Source organism: Peromyscus leucopus, chromosome 13 (assembly GCF_004664715.2).
Source record: "Peromyscus leucopus breed LL Stock chromosome 13, UCI_PerLeu_2.1, whole genome shotgun sequence".
NCBI lineage: Eukaryota > Metazoa > Chordata > Mammalia > Rodentia > Cricetidae > Peromyscus > Peromyscus leucopus.
The window spans coordinates 10,410,749-10,434,890 of NC_051074.1; the positions used below are offsets into that span (position 1 = coordinate 10,410,749).

At 40.6% G+C, this 24,142-nt stretch overlaps 2 protein-coding genes across 6 annotated transcripts in view; one reads left to right on the forward strand and one right to left on the reverse strand.

Annotated features, from left to right (window-relative positions):
• Positions 1 to 2,764, reverse strand: part of LOC114707783 (high density lipoprotein binding protein) — a 79,121-nt gene extending 76,357 nt beyond the window's left edge. Inside the window, exon 1 of the mRNA XM_028890615.2 lies at positions 2,566 to 2,764. The gene's annotated coding sequence lies outside the window, so the exon portion shown is untranslated. The remainder of the gene's footprint in view (positions 1 to 2,565) is intronic.
• Positions 2,319 to 24,142, forward strand: part of Septin2 (septin 2) — a 40,893-nt gene continuing 19,069 nt past the window's right edge. Inside the window, exons 1-3 of one of the 5 annotated variants that reach the window (XM_028890620.2) lie at positions 2,319 to 2,606; positions 15,455 to 15,481; positions 18,654 to 18,774. In XM_028890620.2, the coding sequence (XP_028746453.1) occupies positions 15,473 to 15,481; positions 18,654 to 18,774 (130 nt within the window). In that variant the 5' untranslated portion in view covers positions 2,319 to 2,606; positions 15,455 to 15,472. Of the gene's footprint in view, positions 2,607 to 2,862; positions 2,946 to 3,146; positions 3,282 to 8,247; positions 8,275 to 15,454; positions 15,482 to 18,653; positions 18,775 to 24,142 lie in introns of those variants that run through there. The other 4 variants (XM_028890619.1, XM_028890622.2, XM_028890621.2 and 1 more) reach the window with 4 other exon arrangements.

Sequence of the window (24,142 nt, forward strand, 5' to 3'; positions counted from 1 at the left end):
GGATGTGTGAAATTGTCCAAGAATCAAAAACAACAAAAAAAGCATGGTCTCTGCTCAAGACTCTACAGTAAATAATTTTCAGTTTGGAGACACTAATGAAGTGTCTCTATCTTACAAAATAACATAGGTCATCCCAATGGTCATAATCCTGTCCAAATCAGACTGGGATGGACTGAACATAGGCCACAAAGATGTCTTCATACAGTCTCTGCTGAGCCCTCTGCCATTCAAGGAATCAGCAGTATGGTTATCAAATTCTCAGCCTTTTGCTGTATGTGTCACTGGCTACAACATTATACCTTACCTTTCCTACTCTTTCTGTTTACAACATTCTGTCCTGCCAACTCCACCTGGAAACTCTTTAATCATTCTTGGAACCCCAGTTCAAGGACCATAATCTTTTTTTGGTGGAGAAGATTGAGAGACAGGATCTCATGTAGACCAAGCAGATCATGAACTCGATATGTAGAAGAGGCTGACCCTGAACTCCTGATATATCTGTCTCCACAATCCAAAGTGCTGGATTACAGGTATAACAATTACATTCTTTATGAAGGCTTTCCAACAAGTAATCATAGTCTATTTTCTATCTCATTCTCATGTATTTCCATTATGGCACTCATCAGACTCTAAAATAAGCTTTCTTTTTCAAGTGAATCTTCTGCACTAAACTATAAACTGCTAGAAAAAGATCTCTTTAAAAAGAAGATCTTTTCTATCTCTGCATCCCCAGAATCCCTAACAGCATGTGGCACCCCATTTTTTTAATGCTGAAGAAGTGGGGTTATTAGGTTGACATTAGAAAATTAAGACAATACTTAAAAAATTGTACTAGAAAGTCTATTTGGCCACTGCGAGTGAGCCTGCCTTAAGAGAGGCAAAGATAAGGATCTGCCTGTGTGTCCCCCTGTCCATTCTGAGCTAGCTGCCTCTTCCAGATGTTCTCAAGATGAAGCAAGCTTCTACAAAGTGCTGGACTTGTAACTAATGATGCTATCAACACAGTTGGCTGCTGTTGGAAATTACTTAACTGGTTTTCAGATACTATCCCTGAGACTGGAGAAAATATGCCCCATTTTCTCTAAGTTTAAAACTGTCATAATAGGTTAAGGGTTGTTTTGAATCCAGAAGTATTAATTCACTTTTTTAAACCAAAGACCTCTTCAGCTACTTTAAAGCACTGCTTTCAAGTATCTCAGTGTCTAACATAATTAACAAGTTTAGTGTGTTCAAAACATAAGCCTAAGCAATAGGTTTTGCCCAATGTTTCCATATTCACATATGAGTTCATAATAAATATTTACTTCTGGATTGTGGCTACTACTAGCCTCAAACAAAATTTTATGACTGACTTAACTGGGTTTCTGAAAGTTACCTGCTAAGAAAGCAACTTTTCTTTTTTTTGCTTTTTCAAGACAGGGTTTCTCTGTGTAGCCCTGGCTATTCTGGAACGTCCTCTGTAGACCAGGCTAGCCTCGAAGCCTGCCTCTGCTTCCCGAGTGCTGGGAATAAAGGCGGGCACACCAACAAATATGTGAAGTCACTGATTGAGGGCTTAAGGTGACTATGTAGCAAAACCCAAAGGTGAAGGGCAAGTCACGTTTTAAGTGAAGATTACAATCCTCCGGTTTCCCCCCATACTTTCTCGTCGCCTGTAAACACTATAATAAAACACAGGTCAGTTTCTCCTTTGGTTTACAGGTATACCGTATACAAATATCATGCCTAGACTGACCCTCCAGTCTTCTACCTCAGACAGGATATATAAAGCAGGTAGCCTTGAGCACCCGGCTACTTTTCAAAAAGTAGATACGCACGAAACACCCCCTCACAACAGGCATGTGTCAAAACAGCTTGGGGTACCGACACTGTGTGCATCACTCACTAGGGTCGCGCGATTACTGTTTCCTCTCAAGCGGGGTACCCTAGGGTATTTTCCTATAGAAAGGCCTTGTGCAAGGCCTAGCTGGGGAGTTCACGACCGCTGCCCAGCCAGAGGACCTCCTGGGACAAGAGGAAAGGACAACCGGACCAGGCCGCAACCCAGTTCTGCACCTTCCCAGCTTCGAGCCGGTCGCGGCGAGCGGGCTCGTGGGGCATGCCGCGGATCCCACTGCGCGCCCCTAGACCCCAAGAGGAGAGGGGCCGTGCCGGCTCCGCCCTCCCCCGCGGGGCTTGGGCTCACGACTGCACAGGAAGGCCACGTCCCCAGGGACAGGCACCACTCTATGGTTTGTGGGGGGGCGGCGAGCCCACGTGACTAGCGCCTAGCCAATCACGGGACGGCAGCCCGCCATCGAGACGACCGCGGAGGCGGCTAGAGCTGCCCGCCGGCAAGTCAAAGGCGCCTGTCCATCCCGGCTCGGTGCTCGTAGCTCGGTGCTGCCGCCATCTTCCTGGAGGAAAGGGCCGAGGCCAAGAGCCGCCCTCCCCTCCACCGCTCCGCACTCACGCTGCCACCTGCCCGCCCCCGGTCGTCTCTCACGCTCCGTGGACACCTCATCCCTACCTAAGAAATACCCTTCCCCCAGCTCCGGTTTCCCGCGACGCGAAGAATCTCATTACCTGCTCCTCTCTTATTAGCGCGAGGGAACCAAGCTCATAAGGTAGGAACTGTGGCGAAACAGGAACAAGACGCCATCTTGGTAAAGGAGAAGAGGCTACGCTTGACCTCCCCCCACCCCCAGCCTCTATATGGCCAACCGCCGTGGGAGGGGCACGGCGCCTGCGCAGAGGCGGACGCCTGCCGTGTCCTACGCTTGCGCTCTGCCCGCCACCTCGGGGGAGGGTGGGGAGCGGGGGGGGGGCCAGGAAGGAGTTGGCAAGGGGCGGGACGGCGCGATGACGCCATCTGTTCGCGCGCGCGCCGCGGGGCGGGGCGGGGTGGAGCGGAGCGGGGCGGATCCGGGCTGTAGTCGGGCGAGCGGTCTCCGGCGTGTTAGCGGGTGAGTGTGTGGCCGTGTGTGTGTGTGTGTGCCCACTGTCGCGCGGGCTGGAGTGGAGCTGGCCCCTCTCGGGAAGGGGGGGTTTTTAGCAGAGTTCGTCTCTCGCCCCCGGCCCACTCAGGCTGGGGTGACGGGTGCGGAAGAGGGGGGGGCCCGCGCGCGTGGGGGGAGGGGCGGCCGCGCCCTGAGTCCGCGCGGCTCCCGCGGTGGACGCGCGGCGGCGGGCGGCGGTCCCTTCGAGGACGACTGGACGGGCGTCCCCCCATCTGGATAATCCTCCTGGCCGGGTCCAGGGCGTGGGGGCTGGAGTGGCCGGCCCCGGGTGAGATTACCCGCGTACGTTTCCCACTGCCTCGGGCGTTTACGCCGGCGGGTGGAGGAGTTGGGTGAGGTGGCTTTAGATCCCCATCTCCGAAGCACTTCTGTGTGTGTATGTGACCATCTTCTCACTTAACGGTGCCAGTTCGTCCTGGGGGTGTGAAGGACTAGTCAGTCACCCCGAGATGGTCAGGGTGCCTCCCCAGTTGGAAGCAGCGGGTAGTCGTATGGAGGAGGAGTGGTCTTGTCTGCTGTGGCCTCCCCAGGGTTGTGCGATGCTAAGACAAAGGGCTGTAGCAGTGTAAGTGACAGGGAACGGGGGACGTGGAGCGGAGGCCTCCGACGGTGAGAAGCTCTGAAGTCTAACTTTGAAGCCGGTCTTAGGCCCAGACCACGCCTGGCGCCCCCCCCCCTTTTTTTTTTTATCTTCCGGCCACACTTCTTCGTGCCTCTCGGCTCTGTCCTGCCCTACCTTACACGAATGCCAGACTCTTCCCATGGAACTTTTAGTTCAGACCACTGTGGTCTCAATCGCTGGCCTTAGCCCACTTTACGCCTCGTGCTACCTCCCACGCTCTCCGTCTTCTGCTTATCTGTTGGTTAGTTCCTGCTCGTGCTCGTTATTCAGGACTCTGGATGAGATTTCCTTCAGACGGATTAGGTGCTCCATTGGCGTTCAGTATTGGGGTACCTACTGCATAGTAAGGGATTCAGGGCTTGGGTTCTCAAGTGTTTTTTTTAGTAGCTAAAAATTAGTTCAGTACCTCAGATACATTATTTTTTTTATTTTTTATTTTTCGAGACAGGGTTTCTCTGTGTAGCTTTGCGCCTTTCCTGGCACTCACTTGGTAGCCCAGGCTGGCCTCGAACTCACAGAGATCCGCCTGGCTCTGCCTCCACCGCCCGGCCAGATACATTTCTAAATTAGTTTTGCTAAGATGGGAAAAGTAAGATTTTGTAGCAGTCCTGAAAACTGTTTTCTTCATGCCTCTAATTTGATCCTTTTCAGTGGCTTTTTTTGGTAGTTGCCATTCAGGTATATTCTTTGCAATACCCAGCATTTAAACTGTCAGTGTGTGCTGCTATATCTAATTTTGGTGATGATTTTCTTAGTTGTAAAGGTTGTCCTGATTCTTTTTTTCAATTTTTCACCTTGAATTTTTTTTTCTGTTCTCTTTACAGCTCTGTAAAGAACAAGAGCTTTTAAATGAGATCAGATTCTCTTGGTTCAGCTGGATAGCCTAGGGAAAGGGGGTGGGGCCTCCCTCTATTATCATTCATGAGTGTAATTCAGCTCTCTTTGATTGTGGCATGCTGCCCCAAGCTCCATTAAGAGTGTTGTGTTGCATAATGTACTTGTGCAGTCCTCACTTCTAAGAACTCTAAATGGCAAGACAGTCTAGGTACTTCGAATAAAAGCTATTCAGGATCCTACATTAAGAAGTCTGAATGTGTGTGTGGGGATTAGGGGCAATGCCTACAAAATGTAACAGCTTATGTACATGAATGATGCTTCTGATTTATGAGTATTCCATTCCTATAAATGCCACTTGCAAAATAATGTCACATGTCAAAATACAGTTTTGTTATTCTATTCATCTTTTGGATTTTATTTGGGGTGATAATGTTATTCTGGAATAAAGAAGCTATGGGTCAAGGATAAAGAACTTACAAATAACATGACATCTGAAATATGCACAGTGTGAAAGAATAAAATTTTAGTTTGACCATTTATCTTAGATGTGGAGATCTAGTTGATCTGCACTTTGTACTTAGTAGTATGTATGTATGTAAATGGATCAAGATTTTCTCACTAAAAAACCAAATGCTTCAGAAATTCAGTATTCCCCTCTCAGCTTTCATTTTGGCATTAATGGGGATGTATAGTTCAGTTGGTAAAGCTTGCCTGAATGCAGGAGTCCTGGGTCCCTATTGGCACCCCCACACGAAACCAAAACCTTTTTTTTTGTTTTGGTTACTAAATTGTTAGGAAACATTGTGGATCCAAGTTATGTTTGAACGTAGGGTAAAGAATTGATGGCCTGGCATGCTCCACATTGAAGAATCACTGTATCTAGTTCTGTGTTTGTGTATTTCTTGAAAGAAAGGAAACTGATAGTGAGAATTACCTTTTTTTGCTCTGAACTGACCCATATCTTCAAAATGGCTGGGAACTTGTATAGCTGGAAATTTTTCTGGGTCCCGCCCAGTCCTGCAGGCGCCCAGACCCATATAAACACACAGAGGCTTATATTAATTATGAACTGTATGGCCATGGCCTATGGCTCAGTTTTCTTCCTAGCTAGCTCTTATAACTAAACTTATTCCATTTCTATTAATCTATATGTTGCCACATGTTCCATGGCTTTACCTGTGTGCCATTACATGCTGCTCTCCGGATGGTGGGATGGTGGGATGGTGTCTATCTGCCTCTCCTCTTTTCTTACCTCTCTTGGATTTTCCCGCCTGGCTCCATTCTGTCCTGCCATAGGCCAATGCAGCTTTATTTATCAACCAATAAGAGCAACACATATTCACAGTGTACAGAAAGACATCCCATAGCAAACTTGGGTCAGTAAAGCTAAGGAGATACAGCTATGTAGAAAGGTACTCATGATGTTGCCTGTATCTTCTTGTGGCTTGAAATAAAAATGCATGTAACAGTAGTGAAGGCAAGTGTCCACTCTTCTACTGCTTTCAAGTATTTTATCCTTCCATGTAAACAAAAGTTATTTTACCCAGTGCTGAAAGAAGTCATGCCATAGAGATTCCAGTTTAGAATTAAATTAATTATACCAATTTGGGGAAACAAAATGATATGTTTAGGGCTTATTTGTTTGTTTCTAAATCTATTTGTAGCCACATATAGTATTGCACTCCTGTAATCCTAGCACTTGGGAGGCTGAAGCAGGATTGTCCGTTCAAAGTGAGCTTTGATTACAAAGATTGTCTCAAAACCAAAAAAGACAAATAACCTAAAATGTGTTCCTGTGCAGTTAAGTGTTTTGTTGTGTTTTCAGACATGGTTTCTTTGTTGCCTAGACTATTTGAGAACTCATCATATAATCCAAGTTGGCCTCAAATTTGTAATGCTCCTACCTTAGCCTCTAGTGCTGTACTACCACACATAGTTCGATTTTCATTGTTTTTGTTAAGTATTTTCCTCTATTTCTGTTCCTAATTATTTACTGCTGGATAGAAAGAAACTTTCAATGCTAATGTGCATTGATAGAACACTTGACTAGTATACATGAAACCAGGGATTTACTCTTAAGTAACAGGCGCACAAAAACACACACACACACACACACACACACACACACACACACATGCACACGCACACGCAGAGTCACAAATCAGAAAGAAACTTTCAGCTTTTGAGACATGGTCTCCCTGTGTAGTCCAAGCTGCCTTCCAGTTTGCAATACTGTCTTTTGAGTGCTAAGATTACAGTGGTGTACTACCATAGCCAGCTAGAAAGAAACTTTTTAAAGTAATTTATTCATTTTTACTTTATGTGCATTGGTGCGTTGCCTGCATGTATGTCTGTGTGAGGGTATCAGATCTTGGAGTTACAGACAGTTGTGAGCCGTCATGTGGGTGCTGGGAATTGAACCCAGGTCCCCTGGAAGAGCAGCCAGTGTGCTCTTAACCACTGAGCCATCTCTCCAGCCCCTAAAAAGAAACTTTTGACTCATCACATACCTTTTTTTTTTAGCACCTGACCAAATAAATTACCTTATTCTAAAGTTCTTTTTTTTTGTCAGGAACATTTGTGTTCGTGATTTTGTGACAGTTGCTCGGATACCTGAGATTGAAGGCCTAACCTCTTAGGCTGCTTTACTATTGGCTTTTTTTTTTTTTTTTTTTTAGATTAGGTCTCTGTATTATGCAGTTCTGACTGTCCTGGAATTCACTGTGTAGACTAGGTTAGCCTCAAACTCAAGAGAGTTTCATCTGCCTCCGACTCCCAAGTGCTGGGATCAAAGGTGTGAGCTACCAAGCCAGCTACTGTTGTTTTTTGTGTTTTGTGACTCAAGTATTTTTGCATGTTCAGCCCTGTCAGCAAAGTAGTTTTGTTTCATGATTTTTTTTTTGTTTTGTTTTGTTTTTTTGAGACAGGGTTTCTCTGTGAAACAGTCCTGGCTGTCCTGGATCTACTCACTCTGTAGACCAGGCTTGCCTTGAACTTATAGAGATCCGCCTGCTTCTGCCTCTGGAATTCTAGGATTAAAGGCATACATCACCACTGCCTGGCTCATGATTTTTCTTTCTTTTTTTTTATTTTTAATTTTATTTTTTTATTTTTATGGTTTTTTGAGACAGGGTTTTTCTGTGTAGTTTGCACCTTTCCTGGATCTCGCTTTGCAGACCAGGCTGGCCTCGAACTCACAAAGATCCGCCTGGCTCTGCCTCCTGAGTGCTGGGATTAAAGGCATACCCCACCATCGCCCGGCTCATATTTTTCTTGATGCAATAATCCTAATAGGGTAGTATTAAATAAACATGGTAAAATTGCAGTATCTAGATCCTACTTTCATTTTGATTCTAATGAAAAAATGAGGCAGTTGGGTATTTGGTTATATTAAAAGCTATAATTAATTTTCTCTAGAAATAATAGCTTGTCATTTTTAGGAGCCCTTGTGCATACTGAACTATAAATGAAGTGTGTATCTAGGATTTGCTTCACTGTAATCCAGAGAAGTTGGAAATAAACTAATTTTGGCCTTGAGTTGCTAATTATTGAAATTGAATAAAGGGTAGTACCTGAGGGTTTTATTGTGATGTTTTTGTGTGTGCTTTAAGTTTTTCATTTGTGTTTTAAAGAGTAATGGACATCTTTTAATCTATTATTAGCTAATTCAAATAGGTTTAGTATCTCTTTTTAAAGACATTGTATTTTATTTGCATGAATGTTTTGTCTATATGTACATCTGTGTTTTACATGCTTGGTGTCCAGGAAAGCTAGAAGAGGATATCAAGTCCCCTGGAACTTCAGTTACAGACAGATGTAAGCTGCTGTTTTATTGTTGGGAATCGAACCGGGGTCCTCTGGATGAGCAGCAAGTGCTCTTAACCTGGGAACCATCCCTTCAGCCCCTAGTTTAAGTAATCCCACTGTTTAATGAATACCATTTGCTATTGTTTTTGGAAACAACCCTGAATTATATTTAAGCAGTTTCCTTAGTATTTTCATGTAGATTGATTGAATTTAATTATATACCTCATCAGTATGTATATAAGGTTTTCTCTTAACCTTTGATACATTACTAGAATCTAATTGCTGGCTAATATTTAAAAATTTTATATTTATCTTCATGAATGAGGTTGATTTGATGTTTGTTGGTTTCTCCTTACTGCAGGACCTTTCCTTCTTCCTTCCTTTCCCTTCTGGGTTTGTTAATGAAATTATGCTGACTTCACAAATAAATTGGCTCGCTTTCCTTTTTTCTGTAGTGGCTTGAAATAGTTAAATGATTTTATTATTATCTCTTCAGAGGTGCATGCAATTTTGCTCTAATTCCACCTGATGTTGACCCTTTACATTTTTAGTTTAGGGTGTGTGTTTGTTGCTTTCTTTAGTGTTAGATTTTTTTTTACATTTATGTATTTGGTGGGAGTGAGGGCATATGCTGCTTGTGTGTGCTGAGATTCATGAACAACTTGCTGGAACCTGTTCTCTCCCTTTTGCCATGTAGATCCCCAAGATCTAGCTGGCCCTGCACACAAAGTTGCTGGACTTTGGTGGGCTGTTTTGGTGGGCTGTTTAGTGGCACTGGTTCTAGTTTTTGTTATATTTTGGTAATTTATAGTGCCAGGGATAGTATTCTTTCCTCTCATTTTCAATTTGTGGCCTTTTTAGTAGTCTGTATCTGTGATTGTGCCTTCTTGCTCTCATTTCTTTAATGGAGCGTGTATGAAGAATTTGTTTCTTCTAGGCATGGTGGCACATGCCTTTAACCCCAGCACCAAGGAGGCAGAAGCTGGTGGATCTCGTTGAGTTAGAGGTCAGCCTCATTTACTTAGTGAGTTCCTGGACAGCCAGAGCTACATAGTGAGACCCTGCCTTAAAAACAAACAAATAATTAGTTTCAAAGATTGTTTTTGAATTTACTTGTCTTTGTAGTTTTGGCATAATTTAATTTTTTTTCCCTTTATTTCTTTAGAGTTTTTTTTGTCATTTGTGGATATTTTTAGGGACAAATTTTTTTTTTATTTTCAGTATTACTGATAAAACTATGTAAAACTCAAGTTTGAGTTTGTCCTATAAATGTGGACATCTGAGGACACCCCCACCCCCACCCCCACCCCCACCCCCATTTCCTTTGGTTCCTAGAGACAATTTGTGGTTTTTGCTTTGGGGCTGTCCTTAATCCAAGAGTTGTTCAGGATTGTTCTAGCTCCTTGAGGGTTTGTTTTGTTTCTTTCTACATTTAGTTTAAACAGATCGTGTACTGAAAATATTGATTATAAAGAGCTTTGAGAATGTTGATTATAAAGAGCTTTCATACTGGGCATGGTGATACATACTTTTAATCCTATCACTCCGGAGACAGAGGCAAGCAGATATTTAATGGTTTGAGGGTAGCCTGGCCTACCTAGCAAATTCCAGGACAATCAAGGCTACATAAGACACTGTCTCTAAAACAAAACCCTAAAAAGTAAATTAAAGCTTTCACATTTTGTTAATACCTTTGAAATGTAAGATGTAATTTTATTCATTTCCTATTCCATAAACCTTCTGTATATCAGTTAAGCAAGACTGGTTGTATTACTGCCTTTTCACCCTTGGAATACTGTTTACTTGGTCTGTACAATTCTAAGAAACACCTATTAATGCTTCCTCATTTGAACTATTTTTATGAAGTTGTGCAGTTAAGTATTTGGACAGGACCTGGTACGTCTTCCTTATAAATTTTTAAATGATTATTAGTGCTTTTGTTGTTGTTCTCCCTCCCCTCCCAACCACAGGGTTTCTCCATGTAGTGTTGGTGTCTGTCCTGGATCTCGCTCTGTATACCAGGCTGGCCTCGAACTTACAGAGATCCGCTGGCTCTGCCTCCCAAGTGCTGGGATTAAAGGCATGTGCCACCGCCACCTGGCGCTGTTTTATTCTTTTGCCTTGAATTCCACTTGCTTGGCATTAACAATGTCAAGGTATGTAGGGATTTGAGTTTTCAGCTGCTGCCCCAGTGCTGTGCCTGTACCTGTTGCCATGCTTCCCCATCATGATGGTGGTGGAGTCCTATTCCTCTGGAACTAATGAGGAAATTGAAGAATTGGCAAACATTTATGGCAAGGAATGGTGTGTCATTAATGGCTGTGCAATAATATTTTGTGTTAGAATCATTTATGATGTAGATGACCCCAAATAGACACTTTGCTTGCAGGTGATGTTACCAAGTAAATATTCAGGCACACCTACCTATTTATTAGTTGAAGGCTCCTTGCTGAAAGGGCAAAATGTGCACCATTATCAAACAGCTTTGAGGAAAAGTATATGTGTCTACCCTGTTTGGTACAGTTGAGAGTTTCCCTTTTATGTCCTGTGATCAAAGCTAAGTTTCTTTTCCTCCCAAAATATTTAATTAAAAGAAAAATGACAATATTAGTGAAAGAATCCTTTACCTGTGGGTGGAGAAAAAAGAAATTCTAATACTGTAATTTCAGATAACAGAACCAGACTCAGATATAAAGGGGGAAAAAACCTGAAGATGTTAAATACATAGACGATCTCATTTTAGAATATCAGCTAGAAAGCCCAGTTATAGCATTGGATTTCAATATCAGCGAAAATGAACCATAAATAGAAAAATTACTTACGCCAGGCAGTGGTGGTGCACGCCTTTAATCCCAGCACTTGGGAGGCAGAGCCAGGTGGATCTCTGTGAGTTCGAGGCCAGCCTGGTCTACAGAGCGAGATCCAGGAAAGGCGCAAATGCTACACAGAGAAACCCTGTCTCGAAAAACAAAAACAAAACAAAAACAAAAACAAAAAAAAAGAAACGAAAAATTACTTACAGTTGATCATGGTGTTCCTATTACAAAAGGAAGAAGTACTTTTAAGGTACACTTGACCACAGTACTTTGTCCTAAATGAGTAAAAATGGTTCATGTCAAATTCTTTGAGACTAAGAAAATGGTCAGTGTTCACCTACAATATCTATGCCAAGTATATACTGTAAGAATAAACAGACCATCTTGCAGGACTGTGAGGATGATGGAGATTTTGAATGGGAGGAAAGTTGTAGTGGTAGTATCCCACTGTATGAGGGATTCTGCTAGGATCAGATCATTTCAAACATCAACAACTGTTAGAAATATACTAGTGAGAACTTAGCAAGTTCACTCTAGTCGTCTAGGAGTTTGGGGAAGAAGAAAGTGAAAAAAGGCTGGAGTGAACTGTATGAAAGGGCAAAGGCAGAAAATTGCCCTTTTTGAGATGGGGTAAGTCATGCACTGTTCCCTTTCAGATATGATTTACTATACTGATGTGCTGAGCACAGACTTGTCTGCATTTTGCTCCCATGGGAAGGAGCAGAAGTTAGGAAGGCAGTTTTGGGGAGGTACAAGAGCATGGAAAGTATCTGAAGTTGGGCAGATGTTTTTCTCATTTTTAACCTTGAAAGATTCACATCCTTGCTTAGTATTTTAAATTAGAAGCTAGTGACCTTTACTTTTTAAACCTATGTTTACAGTAGAGTGGGCTCTGAGACAGAAAATCTTATTTTCAACATTATTTAATGTAAGTTATTGAGTTGTAGGATGACCTATACATCTATATTTGGAACAATTCTGTTTTCATAAAATCCTACATATATTCTCTGTATTAACTGTTAAAGACTTTAGATGTCATTTATTAGAATCAAAATAACTCACAATCTTGACATTTCTGATCCATGGAAGTCGATAAAAAGAGCAAGAATTTGATGCTGGTGTGGGGTGGGGCGTAATTTTCCTGCTATAATACATTTGAATTTCTTTTTTGATGTTTTGTCTAACATTTGTTTTGACTCTTTACAGAAGACAAAACATTTTAATATCGCTGATCTCATTTTCCTTCACTTAAAATTGTTAATTTATTTTTATAAGATTAATAGCCATATTTTATGGAAACAATCCTTAATTGCGGTCATTTGCTGGTAGGAAAAGAGATACCAAAATTTTCAGTTCTAACTCCTGAATTACATATTTCAAACTACACCATGAATGTGAAACAGCTAATGATAGCATTTTTTTTTCTTCTGTTACAAAAAGTGAAAATCATATGTAGAACATTTCCAGTTTTCCATATAACTTTTTACTGCCAGGTGTCTGCTGTGGCATTTTTTATATTAGTTAAAAATGTTCTCCATATGCCAGTATATAAAAGCAAGTAGCATCTACTTTTTAATGGGAACAGCAGTAGCTGCATGAAGGAGATGTTTTGTGACCCATGAAGCAGGCTGTGGGAAGAAAATTATTTCAGACTAATTGCAGAAGAACAGCTGAAGTATCAATATACTTTAGGACAGGCGAACTATATTGGCGAAATTGTAATCACATCCAGTTCCACTATAAGATATAACTGGATGGTGGCAGCGGCGCATACCTTTAATCCCAGCACTCAGGAGGCAGAGGCAGGCAGATCTCTGCAAGTTCAAGGCCAGCCTGGTCTACAAAAATGAGTTCCAGAACAGCTAGCTAGAGCTACACAGACAAACTTTGTCTCGAAAAACAAAACAAAAAAGAGATAACCATAAACATATGGCGTGTGTGCATTTCTTATAATTTATTCATGATTTTATACATATGACGTTTTCTTACCATACAAATGGTATTAAACTGTATATACTGTTTTGTATCCTACATGTTTCCTATAGAAGCATATTGTTAACATTTCCTCTTGTCAGATAATACTCTTCTAGGACTTAAAACAAACAACTGCCCATTTGCCTATGTTGGCACCGGCATGGTATTTCTTCACTTGCCTCTTAGTGTTCAGCCTTCCTCGCCCTACCAAAAAATCTCCATATGCAGTATAATCAAATTATTGCAGCCTGGTCTGTTTGCTTTAATTCAATCTGTCTTTTAAGGAGGATATCTGCTTTTCAACGTTTATTTTTCTGAATTTCATCTTTTCTGTCTTGATGTAAGATTGTTACTCATAGTTTCTTCTTTTTCCCTATGTTCTGTTGACTTGATTAGGTTGCTATTTGTTACTTTGACTGTTAATATTTTTTTTAAGACTTAAGACATATTGGCCGGATGTTGTGGCTCACACTTTTAATTCCAGAACTCAGAGACAGAGGCAGTTGGATCCCTGTAAGTTTGAGGCCAGCACAAGATTGTAGCTGGAGAGCTTTTCTCCGGGTACCACCAAGCCCCCGTGGGCCCCCAAAACCAGTTATAAAATAATCACTCAGAAACTTATATTAATTAAACTGCCGGGCCATTAGCTCAGGCTAACTACTGACTAGCTATTACACTTAAAATTTCTATTAATCTATATGTCGCCACATGTTCCGTGGCTTTACCTGTTGTCTTTACATGCTGCTCCCTGGGCGGCAGGCTGGTATTTCCTGACTCAGCCTTCCTGTTCCCAGAATTCTCTTCTCTGCTTGGCCCGCCTATACTTCCTGCCTGGCTGCTGGCCAGTCAGCATTTTATTTATACAGAGTGATATACACAACAAAGGATACATAATAGGAGGAAAGAAGGGGGAAAAAAAACCGACCCACAAACCCAAGACAAATATCCAGGACTAGCCTTGAATTCACTGTTCTCTTGCCTCAGTCTCCCTTGTGTTGGGGCTACAGGGATAGACCAGCACATATAGTTTTATATTTTTCTATTGATTTGGAAATCCTTTTTTTCCCATTAGTATTTATTTACTTTTCTACTTATTTCCTGGCCAGACTATTCTTTGCAGTCAGGGTACAGCTCCTGACAAACTATATTCCTCTGATTCATTTATGTCTCCTTTAGAAGTTTTACTTCTCTAATTTTACTCCTCCTAACTTTTCAATTTTGCTGAGATTAATATTTTTAGTTGTTCTATTAATAGCATTTTTCAAGGATGTCATTTCTATCCAAGGGCCATAATTTAGTCTCTATTCATAGTTTCAGAGAGCTGATTAATGTACAGACATTTGTTTTTGTTTTTGACAGGAAAATTGTATTGACTGTTTTCTTTGCCTCTACATGTTCTCGCTCACCCTGACACTTTGAAAATTCTTGTAATAACGTAGGTTTCCTGGATTTTTTCAACATTATGGCTTATAGAAGTCACTGGAAAAGGAGAACCAAGACTATAACTTAGATTTCCCATGAAACATAGTAATACTAAATTAAAGGCCCATGAATTCTTTTGCATGCCTACCTTAATTAACCTGCCCAAATACAATGAGGTGTGGGAACCTCATTTTGTCTTAGGAAATGTTTGGCTTGGAAACATTTCTATTGGAGAGAGAAACTTAGGGTTTGTAGTGCTCATGTATGTTAAGGTTTAAAAATATCAAAGAAGCATTGTCTAGAAATCCAGCCCTCTGGGGCTAGAGAGATGGGCTTAGTGATTTACAGCACTTACTGCTCTTTCAGAGGACCTGGTTTGGTTCCTAGCATCTACATGGTGGCTCAAAACCAACCATAATTTCAGTTCCAGGGGATTGACACCTTCTGACCTCAGAGGTCACCAGGCAGACATATAACTATTGAATTCAATCTGTCTCTTTACTTGTAAATGTGCTTCATATTGCACCTTGTGCCCCAGTGCTAAAATTTAGTTCCCAAATCACTCTAGGGATCTTTCAGTAAGAGATGGCACACATTTCAGGGTGCAGTACTCCAGGTACAGGGGTATCCTTTCCTCTTTAAAAGGCTTCAGTTAAATTGGAGGTGAGAAGTATGTTAAGTATGTTGTCTTTTTCTCCATCTCATCCCTGATGTCTAAGATGTAATAATTCGGGGGGGGGGGCAGGGCGGAATATATATATATATTTGGAAATGTAGAACCATATATACAGTTGCTTTTATTAACTTAGCTAGTTTTGTTTTTATAATGAGTAATGATTGTATCATTTCTAGGGCAATGTTTGAGGTTATTGAAAGGCTAAAGAAACAAGCTAATGTCACGCATCTGTATCTTCATGGGTCAGTTCATGCTGTTAAATACGTGAATACAAATTCAGACATGTCTTTTTTTTTAACAGATAGAAAAATCGAGAAAGATGTCTAAGGTAAGGTCTTATTTCATGTATCTATGGTATAAAGAGAAATTGTTTTATGTTTTCAGATAGTTGAAAAGTAGGGTTTCTATAGGTAAATTTCTAAAGTTTTGAGTTAACTTCTGTTCCAATTTTTTAAATTTGTTAATATAAATCCTCTTACCCATCTTAATTTTTTTCCAAAACCAATCGAACAGCAATTCAAAATTCTAATAATTCATATAATTAAGTTGATAGGGCTCTTAGACATGCTACATTGGTTTAGATTAGCCCTTATAAATTGGTCTAGAGTTCTGATATAAAATAGTTCTAAAGGACATAAGCTGAGAAAGTGGAATTGTGGTTAAAGCTGCAAGGGTATCATTTTTCTTTGCCCTTTATTTTTGAGTCTATGGGTGTTTATTACTATACAGTGAAAAGCCAGGGGAATGGAAAGATGGCTCAGTGATTAAGAGCACTGACTGCTCTTCCAGAGGACCCAGGTTCAATTCCCAGCACCCACATGGCAGCTGACAACTGTCTGTAACTCCAGTTCCAGGGCACCCAAAACCCATGGCAAAATGGTAATGCACATGAAATTAAAAAGAAAAGAAAAGCCATAACATCAGTTTTTGCTTTTTGTAAAATAATGTGGAACAAGCCGGGCGGTGGTGGCGCATGCCTTTAATCCCAGCACTCGGGAGGCAGAGCCAGGCGGATAGGATCTCTGTGAGTTCGAGGCCAGCCTGGCCTATAAATCAAGTTCCAGGAAAGGTGCAAAACTACACAGAGAAACCCTGTCTCGAGAACCCCCCCCCAAAAAAAAAAAAATATATATATATATATATATACATACACATGTGTGTGTGTGTGTGTGTAAAATGTGGAACAGAGATAAACAAAAGAGCCATTATTCTAGCACCCAGAAGTAATCACTATGAAGGTTTGGTATATTTTTTTCTGTGTGTACATGTCAATGGATCGTTACAAAATGTAATCCTCAAAGAAAGGCTATTTTATAACTTGTCTTTTTTGTCTAGTTCAAATAACGTATTAAATTTTTTTCATTTTCAATATGCCGCTGCATGAATTGTTGGGTGTTTGTATGACCGTGTGTGTGTGTGTGTGTGTGTGTGTGTGTGTGTGTGTGTGTTGCAAGCCTGTATATATGATGTGAGTCAGGTATGTATAAACCTGTGTATGGTGTGTGGTATGTGTAAGACTTGTATATGTGAAGATATAAGTGTATTGTGTATGTGTGCATGTGTGGGAGTGTGGTATGTGTACATGTGGGAGTCCATTGTGATGACAGTCTGAGTGTGTAAGGATATGTGAGTGTGTGAGAGCTGTGTGAGTATAGTGTGTTGGAGTGTGGTGTTTGGGTCTGAATTTGTGTGCGTGTGAATCTGCATGTCAGTGGCTCTAGGTGAGTGTTGGTATATGAGAGTAGGTGGAAGTGTAAGCATGTGCTTATGTGTCAGAGGTATTCTTGTTCATTCTGTAGTCCTCACCTTCAATGTGTTGAGTGCAGCTTTGGGATATCTACCATGTTTGAGAAGACCCCCACTTTGGGCATTGCTCAGCTCTCCAGAGTAAAGAAACTGATGCTCAAGTTGCTTGGTGCTAGGGTTCCTTGCCTGCACCATGTCCTGGTTGCACGCTCTCCCTGTTTTAGCCCGTTCAGGCTTTAATGTGTGTATGTACATTAATGTGTGTGTGTAGAAGCCAAAGTTCAACCTTGGGAATCATTCCTCATGGTCTACCAGTGTTTTGTTTATCCCTCCTCCTCTTTTGTATGTATCAGGTTGAGGGAGGAGGGAGAGAGACAGAGAAACAGACAGATCTCTTACTGACCTGTCTTAACTTGTCCAGGGCTGGGATCCAAAGGTTTATCACCATGTCCAGTTTTGTGTGTGTGTGTGTGTGTGTGTGTGTGTGTGTGTGTGTGTGTGTGTGTTTAATTTAGGTTCTAGTGATTGAATTCAGGTTCTCAGACTTGCAAGGCAAGTACTCTATCTCCTCATTTCCTAGATTGTGGTTTTACTGTTCTTGATTTATCACATCTTTAACCATCTTTAGTCTTACCAGGCAATCTTTCATCAAGAATTCTTTTAACTGTCTTTTCACCATCATGCACGGTGGCACATGCCTATAATCTCAGTACTTGGAAGGCTGAAGCAGGAAGGTTGCAAGCTCCAGACCAGCTAGGAATATGTAGTGAGCCTGTCTCAAACAAATAAATAGATACTTCAGTGTAGTCAGCTGTGGGCTTAGTTTTTTGTTTCATAATTTTTTGTTGTTGTTTTGTTTTTTGTTTTTTTTTCCGAGACAGGGTTTCTCTGTGTAGCTTTGCACCTTTCCTGGAACTTGCTTTGTAGACCAGGCTGGCCTCGAAATCACAGAGATCTGCCTGCCTCTGCCTCCTGAGTGCTGGGATTAAAGGCGTGCGCCACCACCGCCCGGCTTGTTTCATAATTTTTGATGCTGACTTCTCAACATTCCACTCTTAGCTTCTTGCTTCCTCTAGACAAAGCTCTGTGTCATCAAAGGAAGAATAGCAAGAATGTCTTTTTCCCCAGATGCTTTCACAGACCCATCATGCCTGATAAGGCTGTTCTTTAGCTAAATGTTAAATGAAAGGAGTCAGTTCTCTAAATTCTCTTCATCTCAAATTGTAATTTAATTTATTGCCCTGAGATAAATTAATATATATATTTTACATAGTTAATTGCTAAGCAGAATATTTACCAAAATAGTAATTATGAGTCAGTATATAGCTATGGAATTTGATTGGATTGTGTGTGGGTTTTTTTTTAATGATTTTATTTAATATGTCTTGCCTACATATGTATATCTGTATGAGGGTGTTGAATTCTGTGGAACTGGAGTTAGAGACAGTTGTGAGCTGCCATATGGATGCTGGGAATTGACAAAGTTCTTCTGGAAGAGCAGTCAGTGCTCTTAACCGCTGAGCCAACCCCCCCCCCCCCCCCCGATTGTGCTTTCTTTAATTCTCTTAAGTGAACACTGTTTTCTGATAATAGTATAAGTTTTGAAGATGATAATTTGTGGAGTTTCTTTGATGATTTTTTTTTAATTTGTGAGAATTGTTGATTACCTATGTTTATCACAGTTCTGATAATGTCATAAAAGCAACCAATAAGGTGTTTATTAGCTCTTTTTTATTTTTCAAATCTTACTTTAGCAACAACCAACTCAGTTTATAAATCCAGAAACTCCTGGCTATGTTGGATTTGCAAATCTTCCCAATCAAGTTCACCGAAAATCAGTGAAAAAGGGGTTCGAGTTCACGTTGATGGTGGTTGGTAAGAAATTATCTTACTAAATATTCCCCTTTCCCAGCCTATGAAATGCACTGGCCTGACCTATAATGTAAATGAGAAAATTTCTTTTTTGACAAAATCACCTCTGGAACTTAAAAACATGTTTGTTTATTTGACCAGGATTTCATATATATGCACACATATATTCAGGAATTTTTGCCCACTAGGAAAATACGATTTTATGTTATCTCCTTATTTGTATATAATGAAAGTTTCTTTGTGATAATTAACTTTCAAAATAGTCACCAGTGATACTTGACTCCTTGTAGTCACAACCCTTACCAGCCCTTTCCTATACTGAATAGGTCTGTTTGTTTGTTCATTTGGTTTGGTTTTCTTTGTTTTAATTTTTGTATTATTTGTGTCTGTGCATGAGCTTAATGTGCATAGGGGCACACCTGTGTAGAGGTGGTTCTCTTTATATGGGTTCTAAGTATAGAATGTATGTCATCAGGCTTGAGCATTAAGTGCTTTTACTTTCTGAACCATCTTGCTGTGCGCCCCACCCCCACTCCCTCTTAAACAGGGTTAATGTAGCCGGTGGATGTTGAAGAAATGATATGACTTCTAAGACTAGGTCATAAAGGTATTATGGCTCCTGCCTTGCAGTCACTTGAGCTATTCACTCTAGAGGAAGCTAGCTGTCATGACTATAAAAAAAGGACTGTAAGGCAAGGAACTGAGGCTGCCAGTAGTCCTACAGTGACCCACTTCAGAAGCATCCTCAGGTCCCAGTTAGGCTTCCTATGCATGTCTGCCATCCCTGCTGACATTGGCTACTGTCTTATAAGACACCAAACAGAAGGATCTTAAAGATACTGTCAAAGGCTAGCATGATGGCGAGTACCTTTAATCCCAGCACTTGAGAGGCAGAGGCAGGAGGATCTCAGTGAGTTTGTGGCCAGCCTGGTCTACATAGTGAACTCTGGGGCAGCCAGGACTACATAGAGAGACCCTGTCTCAAAAAACAAAAATGGCAACAAAAAACAACACTGTTAAATTTTGTGACAACACAAATTTGTGAAGTATTGTTAAAGGTGAATTTGCAAAATTACTATATATTAGAGATGATGAATGTAATCACTTAATTAGTATTGTGTTTAATTTTCACTTAAAAATAGTAATAAACTACAGTGGAAGGCTATTGAAATTGAATGGTTGCTTAAATGTATTTTTATTGTATCCAATATAATAGATATTGTCATAATGTATTATGAATTATTGCATATATTGTGTTTTAGCATGCCAATAGAAGCTTAATGATGAACTGTGGTGGGGGTTTTATTGTTGTTACTGGTTTTTGTTTTTGTTTTTTCAAATAGAGTTTCATTATGTTGCCCTGGCTGGCCTAGAACTAGCTATATAGACCAGGCTGGCCTTAAATCCACAGAGATACCCATGTCACTGCCTCCTGTGTATTGGAGTTCAAAGCTTGAGCCACGACACCTGGCTTTAATGGTGAATTGTTGATTCTGTTAGCAATAATCACATTTTACAATTTTTAGCAATTGTAAAAATTTCAAAACTAATGAAGTAAGCATTTGAAAAGCTTTATGATGGTCATGACTAAGTACGACATGATTTTTTCTTAGAATTAATAGTACACAGATCTAAAATGAGGGATTCTTGCTGAAGAGTAGGTGCCAACATATTTTAGGAGTACAATTATATAATACAAATAATAGGAAATTAGGTTCTTAATAGAAAAGACCAGTGTACTCTGTCACATTATTATCTGATTATATAATGCTTAAAAAAAAAAAAAAACAATCCCCAAACAAGCAGTATCTTTACTCTCTGACTGTTCATAAGTTAGGGGTCAGTAAGCTTTCTAAAAGGGTCCACATTAGTATTAGACCTTTATGGGCCATATAGTTTGGTCATAATATTCAACTCTACACTTAGAGTGGAAAAGCAGCCATAGACAGATAGCACATAAACAAATAGGCATAATGATGTAATAGAGCTTCATTTATAAGAAAGGCAGCAGCAGACTGGACTTGAATTGATACTTGAAGTTCATCAGCTGTAGCTTGAGTTTTTCTGGTCCTGCCTGGCCCACGGTCAGGACAAATCTCTCTCACCCGCCAGTCCCACAGCTGCTTAGACCCAACCAAGCAAACACACAGAGACTTATATTGCTTACAAACTGTATGGCCGCAGCAGGCTTCTTGGTGACTGTTCTTACATCTTAAATTAACCCGTTTCTATTAGTCTATAAATTGCCACGTGGCTCTTGGCTTATGGGTACCTTACATCTCGCTTGTCATGGCAGCAGCTGGCAGTGTCTCTCTGCCTCAGCCTTCTTCTTCCCAGAATTCTCCTCTCTCCTTGTCCTGCCTATACTTCCTGCTTGGCTACTGGCCAATCAGTGTTTTATTTATTAACCAATCAGAGCAACACATTTAACATACAGAACATCCCACAGCAATCAGCCCCCTAAATAAGGTAGCCCTTCTGCAGTGGATTGTTTAGATTGAATAAAACAGGTATGCTTTAGGTTTTGTTGTTGTTATTGTTTGTTTTAACCCTCAACAGTAGGCAGTGCAGGAATTTAGTCCTTTTGAAGCAAATTATGTGGACCTTTCTTTTATCAGAGAGGGGAGAATGAAATCAAAAATACAGCAGTGTCACAGAGCTATTACCTAAGATAGTCAGGCAGAATTCTCAAAAAGCAAAAGAATTCCAGAATTATACACTTGGAATTCCTCTGAGGTATTGGCTGAATGACACTGATCTATGTGTGTAGCGTATAGAATGCTGAAGCTGGGTAAAATGTCAACACCAGAGACAGTGAACTGAACTGGAGACTACACAGGGCTAGAAAGTTTGTGTATGGTTGGAAACATTTGAATTCCAGCCATTCAAAGAGAGTTCTTGTTGAACACTCAGGGCACTTAGAGTCTCTAGGGCTAAAATAGACATAGAATCTGTTGTTATTCATCCCTAAAAAGTTATAGATAAGCCTTGGAGAATCAAACTACTTAATGCTTACTAAGTCGGAAATATCATTAAACACGTCAGTAAATGTGCATGTCTGTAAATTCAGTGCTTGAGAAGCTGGTGGAAGAGGGATTCAAGTTGGATACCAGCCTGGGCTACATAATGAGACTTTGACTCTGCGAGAGAGAAAGAGAAATAAAATCTGGCCATTTATAGTGTAGTATTCATACTACACTAACAGGATATTGGGTAGGGTTTTTTTTTTTTTTTTTTTTTTTTTTTAACTGAATAGCCAAAAAGCAAAATTAAAAAGTATGTAGCTGGGCAGTGGTGGCACATGCCTTTAATCTCAGCACTCTGGAGGCAGAGGCAGGCAGATAGATTTCTGTGAGTTCAAGGGCAGCCTGGTCTACAAAGTGAGTTCTAGAACAGCCAGAGCTGCTACACAGAGAAACCCTGTCTCGAAAAAACAAACAATATATTTGTATTTTACACAGTTGGGGTGGTTTGGATGAAAACTGTCTCCCATGGGCTAATGTCTTTGAACACTTGATTCCTGGTTGGTGGTGCTGTTTAGGGAGGTTGTGGAACCTTGAAGAAAGGTAGAGTCTTGCTGGAAGAATTACTTCATTAATGTAGGGCTTGAGAGTTTTTGCGTTATCCCACTTCCAGTTTGCATACATCCTTTCTCTTTCTCTCTCCTCACCCCTTCTCTGGGTAGAGGTGCTTGTGGGCAGGCCTGACAACCTAAGTTTGACCTCTGCAATCCCAGAAGGTTCCTGGAGAGAACTAAATCCCAAAAATTGTCCTTTGACCTTCACATATGTATGATAGCACATATGCACAAGCATGTAATGAACTTTTTAAAATTCAAAGTTAAATTTAGTCATCAGTTTTTTAAACCAATTTCTAGAAAGTGAGGAACAGACTAACCTTAGAAGTAAGAAAATGAAAGGAAAACACTGAAAGAGAAAGTAAGTGATACAGAAAATGGAACTAAATGCTAGATTGGCAAAATTAATAAGTTCCTTTGATTGAGGAAACTACTAATATCAAGCTTGAAAAGTCACTATAACCCTAGGGTAAAAAAACAAAAAACAAAAAAACAACTTTTTGCTTTTGTAAAGGCCCCAGGTTCAATTCTCAGCTACCACATGACAACTTACAATTGAAATTCCAGTGGACGTAATGCATTCTTCTGGCCTCTGTGGGCATACATGTGGTACACTTACATATATGCAGGCAAAACACTTATGCACATGGACTGTGAGTAAATAATTTTAAAGACAGAACCAAGCCAGGTATGGGGATGTATACCTCTAATCCCAACACTTAAGAGGGAGGAGCATTAAGAGTTCAAGGCCATCCTTAGCCACCTACGAAGTTTGAGGCCATCCTCTGCCATGTGAGACTATCTCAAGGGGAAAAAAAAAGGTGGAAGAGGAGTGTAGCTGAAGTTTTCCTGTGTCCTGCCTGGTCCTCAGCCATTCAGACCCAAGTAAACACACAGAGGCTTATATTAATTAAAACTGGCCATCAACTCAGCCCATTTCTGTTCATCTGTATGTCACCACATGTTCCGTGGCTTTACCTGTGTGCCATTACATTCTGCTCCCTGGACAATGGGCTGGCGTCTCCTTACTCTTCCCAAAATTTTCTTTGTGTGCTTATCCTGCCTATACTTCCTGCCTGGCTACTGGCTAATCAGCATTTTAATAAATGAGTATACAAAAGCATTATTCCACAGCAGAGGAGGAAAGGGGAGACAAAATCTTGACAACACTATTATTGTAAAATAAAAGCATACTGTTGAGTGATAAATCTAGCAAAATATGTGTGAGAACTGTGTATTGAAGAATACTGCTAAGAGGTTAAAGTTAATGTAAATTAATTGTGAGATCTGCTCTATTTGGAAACTATTAAGAAGATATGTAGATCACTTTTTTGTTACTTTGCTGAAATAACCATGACCAAGGCAACTTAAAGAAGTGATAGTTTATTTTTTGCTTATGGTTCTAGAGGGATGAGTTCATTATGGTGGGAGGCATAGAAGCAAGCAGCAGACATGACTATAGGAACAGGAAGCTGAGATCTTACATCTTCAAAGGCAAGCACAAAAGCAGAGAGAACAAACTGGAAGTAGGGTAAGGATATAACTCTCAAAGTCTGACCCCTAATGATATATTCCTTCCAATGAGGAAACCTCCCCAAATAGGGCCACAGATTGGTGAACAAGTATTCAGATGCCTGAGCCTATAGGGGACATTGCTCATTCAAACCATCACAGAAGATGTCTTTTCTCCTTAAAACTGTACACAGAGTTCCTAATCAAAAATGTTATTAGGTTTTTAAAAAATAGATAATAAGAATCTAATTCCAAAGTTTAAAAGAAAATTCAGAGAACTTA